At 31.0% G+C, this 7,884-nt stretch overlaps 1 protein-coding gene across 1 annotated transcript in view; it reads right to left on the bottom strand.

Annotated features, from left to right (window-relative positions):
• LOC117180228 (trafficking protein particle complex subunit 3) overlaps positions 1–5,370 on the bottom strand; it is a 46,555-nt gene extending 41,185 nt beyond the window's left edge. Inside the window, exon 1 of the mRNA XM_033372614.1 lies at positions 5,187–5,370. Coding sequence (XP_033228505.1) covers positions 5,187–5,225 — 39 coding nt within the window. The 5' untranslated portion in view covers positions 5,226–5,370. The remainder of the gene's footprint in view (positions 1–5,186) is intronic.
• Positions 5,371–7,884: the final 2,514 nt, after the last annotated feature.

Raw genomic sequence — 7,884 nt, 5'->3', positions numbered from 1 at the left:
TTTGTAACGTGGTAACAAGATGAGAATTGAAAGCAAACTGAATGTTAAATCAAAAAGCATGAAAGAGGCAGCTCTTCTTAATATTTTGACACCAAAATCATGCCGATAAACCTTACCGACTGCGAGTAAAGCCACCCACGCTTTAACTTGACAGACTGTATAGTCTACGATTTAAATTGTTTAAAATAAGATATAATTTCTAATAAATTATTAAAAGAACTATGTGAGATGTATTATATTTTAAATTTATTTTAGCTACACTTATAGGCTGTTTGCTTTTTAACTTCGTAAGAGGGGCAATTATCAAACGTGTACTATATAAAGGAGGATTGTACGGGATCACCCCAAACTAACTCAGTGTAACGATTTCAATGACAAAATAAAAAATTATGATTTATCTCGAAAACGGAATCGATTTGCTTCTGATGTTACTATTGCCATAGAAAGGATACTTTTTTCCTACCACTTGTCCTTTTGGGCCCTAACGTTAACTAACTAACAATTGTTTAAACAATTTATTTTTGTTTAAATAATTTTGTTGCACTCACTCATTGAAAGTTAGATTTTTATAGTTGATTAAACAATTGGACATTTTTAGGAATAACGACCTTTGTTCTAAGCATTTAGTATTTGTTTAAACAATTAATTATTATTTAATTGTAACTTTTTCGTCAAAAGAGGTATAAAACTCTAATTTCAAACAAATTAGTTAGCTTTTGTGCTTATTATTCAATATCTACGTCATTTAGACACTAGTACCTTATTTTGTAATAAATTACTATTTGCTTAAATAAATTTTGGTTGTTTAAACAATTTTGTTCGAAAATAAATGTTTGAAATTTCTATTTTTTGCAATAGGGTTGTTTCGCGATTTTAGATAAAATAATTTTTTAATACATAATTTAAATCTGAATCGAAGGTGCGTTATAATTTTTTTTCTTTTATGTCGTTAAGCAGAAAAAAAATATTAAAAATTGAAGGCGGTAAAACACTTATTCAAATTGGTGTCACGTGACTCAGAGATTCTCATCATTATGACGATGTGAAACTCATGATAAAGAGTTTAGGCCACGGTTTGCTGTCAATTCTGACTATTTTTATTTCATAGCTTTATTTGTTAAAGTTTATGTGACAAGAAAAGTTATTCTATTATAATATTTGGTTTAAGAGTCAGTAGTATGTTGAAGGAAAACAGTAAGTACAATTATTGAAACATTTTATAATCTTACATATTTACGAATTGTTCAATTGACTACATTTAAGTACATTTTCAATGAACTCTTTATACATACCATAAATTTATCTATTTTCGGTAGATTTCCTCTATTGGTTTTTACAATATCCTCTTTTGGCATTGTTTTAAACAATATTTTGCGAATTCTATTTTCAATGTGCACATTACCAAAACAAAACATCGGCACCGAAAAGGATATTTGAGAACCACTGACAACTGAGCTGTGGTTGGTGGAAAATCCAACCTCTTTGACGTCAAAGGGGCGCTCCAATCGACGTGATAAAAAATTCATATTTCAACATTAAATTAAAAATAGTAAACAATACGTAAACAAAATTTTATGGGCGTTTTTATAATTAGAATTTTATATATTATAAGATCCATTTATTGGAAAAATGATATCTGACTTTGGAAACAACCCTATTATTGTGGTAATTTTTCATTGTTGAAATCATTCAATGAGTGAGTGCAAAATAAAATTATTTAAACAAAAATAAATTGTTAAAACAATTATTAATTAGTTGAAAAATAATTAAAACCATTCTACTTGACAAACAGAAATAATTGATGGTAAAAAAGGGAAAAACAGAGCATTTATGTGTCAATTTTGAGCCAAAATGTCAATTTTAGTTTTTTTGGTCAATTTTGGGGCTCCACACGGGGGGGGGTGGGGGCATCAAAATTTAAAGTAATTTAAGGGAAATGATTGACTAGAGACTCTCCAACAAATTCTTAATGTCTCCCGTAAGCTAAGTTTAAATCCAGAAACCTGAATCCCATTTTTCCGAAAGCCAAAATTTCCCCTAAAAAAAAAGTAGTTAATCTTATAGGATGGAATTTTCAGGACCTTTGCGGCACGTCTTAATATTAACCGATTTGGCTTAAACTTGGAGGGAATTTTTTCCGGCAACCTCACAAAATCGGGGGGTGGCATGCCCTCTATTCGAAAGTCCGTTTTTTGGACCACCCTCGTGCACACTTATCGGATGTTAAGTAATCGGAGTTGGACTATATAGGCTTGTAGAGAATGATGAGACAGACATTTTTTTCTTATTTCCGTTTTTTTCTCAGATGAGTATTTTTAATAATAAGCATGAAAAACTGACAACAAAATTCCATCCTAAATTCAATTACTTTTTAAGAAATAAATTATCGTAAGTTGAACAAATATTATCGAAATTGTTTGAAACTTTGATTTGCACACGAAATATACCCAGGGATTCCTCAGAACTGAAGAAAAACTGAAAATTGCCTATTGTTCACTAATCTTTAATTGAAAATTGAAACCAATCGGTAACCCCGTTTTTTCAGTTTCGCCAACAAAAAGTGTTTTGTTCCTCATTATTAAAGGAAGTTGTTTGGACATTTTCAAGATTGATTCAGTTAAAATTGACGGAAATAGCCATTTTACAAGAAAGCAGATCACGCCACCAGTGGCTAGCACGCGGCCCGATGGTGCTGAGTGCTCACGAAGCTATAGTTGACGGCGTGGCATTCTTTCTTGTAAAATAGATATTTCCGCTAATTTTCAATTAATCGATCTGAAAAATTCCAGAAATCTTCCTTTAATAATGAGGAACAAATTTTTCACTGGAAGTTTCAACTCACAGTTCCCTCGATACTTTTTTTCGGCGAATCTCAAAAAACAGGGTTACCCATCAGTTTCAATTTGCAAGTGAATATTAATTAACAATAGGCCATTTTTAAGTTTTTCTTCAGTTTTTAGGTATCACTGGGGTATAATTCGTGTGCACATCAAAGTTTCAAACAATTCCGGTAGTATTTTGCCAACTTACGATGATGTATTTTGTAAAAAGTAATTACATTTAGAAACGAATGTTTTTCAGATTTTAAAGCTTACTATTAAAAATACTCATTTGATAAAAAACAGAAAATAGAACAAGGTTCGGTATCATCATTATCTACAAGTCTATATTTTAAAAATATCAATTTTATGACTTAGAATTTTTGTCCCACAAGACATTTGGATAATAATTTCACATGATCTCTAACACTAAGCGCGTTTCACTATATAGACCCTCTATTGATAATTATTTAAACAAAATTTAATAACAAAATTCATTATTTGGCTATTTTGCAACATTTAAATTGTGTCCTCTTAACTTAATCAACCTTTATATTTAATTTTCTAGTTTTTTTTAGACGCTTGGACAACAATAAATATTATTGTTGTTACTAACAATTTTACAACTCACTTTTGTTTATGACATTCTTAATAACAGTCCAGTGGCAAAAAACTAATTAGGGCTAATTGAGAAAAATTCGCGAGAAGCCCCCCCCCCCCCGTCAATCTTGCTTTGCGACAATCTCGAATTGGAGCGAGTTGTGAATTCGTGCCAATTCATTAAAAGTAATATAGTCTTCAAATATTCTATTCACCCAAATTCAGCAAAAAAATGGTAGGGGGACTATTTATTCGAATTCGTCAAAACGAATAATATTCAGTGTCAGTCAATTCATTTTAATTAGCGAGATTTCCAGGTCAAATTCCAATTCGCCTGCATTTGCCAGCGCATATTCAGTTAAAGGCTGGCCTAATCAATCGAAGTCGTTATATTCAAAGCGCTGGGCATATAGGATCCATTGTAAATATATCAAAAAAACAGCAAAATCAACTTTTAAATTGTTAAAATTCGGATTCTACGTTAAAATTTGCGTTAGAAAATCACGGAGTAATCGTAATACTGTTTCTTGCAACGTTAAAAACTTTAAAAAATAAAATACCTGTCATTCACATGGGCTGAAGGCGTCTTCAAGTGCATCTTCTTTTAGTAGCAGCTAATAAGCGTTCCGTCGGTAACTTTAAGAATTTTGTGTGGATGCTAGCGCCACGCAGTGGAAACCTCAGACAACAAAACTGAGATGCAAGTGAGAATTTTATTTTTAAACTTCGCGCGCAAAATACTACTTGAGCTATTATGTATGTGCTTGAAGTCACCTTCAGCAGAAGTTAATAACTTTTTTTTTAATTTTTAACGCTGCAAAAAAAAAGTATTACGATTACTCCGTGAGTTTCTTATAGAAAATTGAACGTAGAATCCGAATTTCAATAGTTTAAAAGTTGATCTTGCTGTTTTTTTCTTTTTTAGTGTTTTAAAAAGGAACTGGATGGGGACCCAATGGGGTCTTTACGGGTACTTTGTAGAGGCTCCATTCTGTCCCCTCGGTCCGCCAGAGAAATTACAACTTGTCTTGTGAATGACTGCGAAATTATGGTAACAATGAGCCATTGCTAAGGGAGCGTTCAGTTATGATGTCACGCACCAAGGGAAGGGGGCGGGGGGTTCTTGTCAAGCGTGACAAATCGTGCCATATGGGGGAAGAGTCATTCTGCGCATGATGTCACGGAAGGTTTTCTTGTTTTTAATTAACAACCTGAAAAGTATTACGTCCATATATATCTCAGCTGTTTGATATGTTCTTCGAGGAAAATAAAAAAAGTATTAATAATCAGGTTTATATTTTTAATTATTTTCATGTAACATTTGATTCTCATAGTTTAGAAGATTCCGAAAAGTAATTTATAATTATTTTACAAAATTTGAAGGGGAGGTGTCGAAAGAACGTGACATAATATTATAGAGGGTCTCGTTAATTCGTGACAAGGAGTACGGAGGGTAAAAAAAGCTTGAAATAAAGCGTGACATCATATGTGAACGCTCCCTAAGGAATTGTTAGTAAATTCTACACAAACAACGCTATTTTTCGTTTACAAATGCATGAGAAGAAAAAATTTGTTTAAATTTTGGAAAATAACAAAAACCTAACATAGTTACTACTCAGAGAGCTGGACGGACGACTATCCGCAGCTGCACAAAAATAACTTTGTCCTTCGATGATTCTTGAATATTTTTTTCCATATCATATTTCATAATTTAAATGTTATTCCCAGTTTTTTTTAAACAGCATAATAGTGTAAGTGAAAACATACCAATTTTTTAGTATCCAAACGAGTACCTGTTCTTGACATGTTTTTATTGACAAATGTCAACAAGTAAGTAAACAAATATAAGTTTATTATACTGATAATTATTAGTTAGGTTCTTCCTTTGAATCCTGTGTCCATGAAGAATAGATAATAGAGATAAGGAGTCCCAGCCCCAAAACAATATAATGAAAAATGAGGCACCACCACACGAGCATGCAGGCTGGGTCGACTCCCTAGAGTTCTGAAGAGTTTATGTGATCGAGAATATGTCCGGGAGGACGAGAATATGACCGAGAATTTCTTTGATGAATGTGCTCTTTCGGGAATTTATGAGAATTTCAAAATATTTGTACGTAACTTTTAAAAAGCGAATCTTGTAGTTTATACAATTATTTTTAGTTATTCTATGCGACTGGGTTATAGAATTTGAAATGCAAAAATATTTTTGTACATTTGATGCTGCGTTTTAGGAATTTTATGGTTTTAAAAGGTTTATTATAAACATAAGAATGTTCTACGTGTTAGCAGCCCTGTGCATCTCTCCATATTTCAGATTTTAACATAACCCCGCAACTGTCCTAAGTTGATTAGTTCCTCATATCTCCAGCGTGGCACTAGTTGTCCCAGCACTCCCTGTTTTTACATAGAAAGCAATGGGACTAAATCACTTTTTTAATTTTTTAGTAAACAAAATGCTATTTACATAATCAGCGAAAATATAATATAAATATTATTTACTGCGTGTTTAGATATAAATAGGATCATACTTAACTTTTTATTAAAATTCAAATCTTATATTTCACTTTACCAAATTTATTGGGTGACGTTTTAATTCATGTTTTCCATTAGCATTTATATACATCGTTTGGAAAATTGTTTTGAAATATAAAATGTGTAACATTCTTTTCATTTCAATATTTTTTTAACGAAAATAACATTTGTTTATTACAAAATAAAAAAAGTGATTCAAAAAAAGAAGAAAAAGTGAAGTCAAATTTTTCTTCGGGGTTTTTTTTACATTCGATTAATAATATTGTTAATTTGTTTTCGAAAATAAACTTCAAGAATCATATTTTACTTCTCATTCAAACTCAAATATGAGATATATTCCACTTTGTCAGGATTATTATACGACCATATAAATTATATTTTGTCTTCAGCATTCACAGAAAATGATTGAAAAAGTATTTCGAAATGTTAAATGAGTAACATTGTCTTAATTTCAAGAATTTTTTTGCATGTAAATAACATTTTGTTTACTAAAAAGTTTAAAAATTGATTTAGTCCCATTGCTTTCTATGTAAAACAGGGAGTGATGGGACAACTAGTGCCGCGCTGAAGATATTAGGAACTAACCAACTTAGGACACTAAGGGATCGCCATTATGTTTTCAGATGCACAGGGCTGGTGTTAGGGATGTATTAACTTCATCTCTGGTATAAGTATCACGAAGGAATGATAAGGAGATCTAACTCCATTTCACCACCTAGCAATAGAAACATTGCCGTAAGTGATAGGCACGTTACAGGAAGATCTTAAATTTTCGTGCGCAGCTGCGCAGTTGTCCTCTTCCTATACATGGAAAAGTGTGCAAGTGAGAAAGTTTGTCAAATTCAGCCCCCTGTCTCTTCCTATCCAGCCTATGCTTTAGAAGTGACGTGAAGTTGACCGAGGCCACGGTGGCGCTGATTGTTCATTGGACCGAGATTCATTCAAATGCATGGGAAAAACGTAAAAATTCCATTTTTATATAATAAAAAAGATTTTATCAAATTTTCTTCTGCAGTACGCTACACAAGAAAGCTTCTTATATTTTTCAAAGCAAAATTCATTGTGAAAAAATGTAAGTTGCTCGAGTTTTATACGAAAATTCGGTTTACTTTTTGGCGGGCAGTTCAAATAGAAGTTCTGTCATCTCTAATTAAATGTTGATATTATTATTTATTGTCTTGTTCAAAGTGAATAATTATATTAATATTGCATGAAATTATTGGTTATTAATAATAATTTAACGTTAAAAATACTTTTTAAATTATTGTTTTGAGTTACAAACGCAAAAAATATGAAATTATATATAGCCTAAGAACGAACTAGTATACAAATTCATTTTTCCTTGGAGTTTAATCAATGATTTGTTAATATTGCACTGCAATTGAAATATTATGATTATTATATTACTTGAATAAGATAATTTTACTAAAAAGTGAAGCTTTTTACGGCCGATGAAATTGAAAAGCTTTAATGAAAAATAAAGTACTTGAAAATGATTGTTATTTTTATCATCCTTTTTTTTAATTTTGGAGTGAAAGTGAATTTATTGTTTTAGTCATAGAGTTTTTATTTTTCAGCTAAGACTTTTTGTTGCTGTTTCTGTAAAAAATGGCATTAGAAAGGGGCATTTAAAAATGTATAACAATAGTGAAACATTGATCAAAGTGCTTTATAAATCGCTAAATATGTAAAGAACAGTTTGTAATATGATGGCACAGAGTTTTCATTATTTTATTAATCATTTTATTTTGTATATAATATATAAAAAAATTAAGGCAAAAAAAGAAGTCGATAGAAGTTTTCAATTTTATTATGATTTTGATCTTTTCATATTGGTGTAAATTGGAAATCGTTCTTACTATAGTTTCAAATTTCAAAAAAATATTTGCTCAAGCAATATTTAGAAAAATGAATAGTCTTAAATAATTGT

Source organism: Belonocnema kinseyi, chromosome 9, assembly GCF_010883055.1.
Source record: "Belonocnema kinseyi isolate 2016_QV_RU_SX_M_011 chromosome 9, B_treatae_v1, whole genome shotgun sequence".
NCBI lineage: Eukaryota > Metazoa > Arthropoda > Insecta > Hymenoptera > Cynipidae > Belonocnema > Belonocnema kinseyi.
This window is presented reverse-complemented; position numbering and strand designations above follow the sequence as displayed.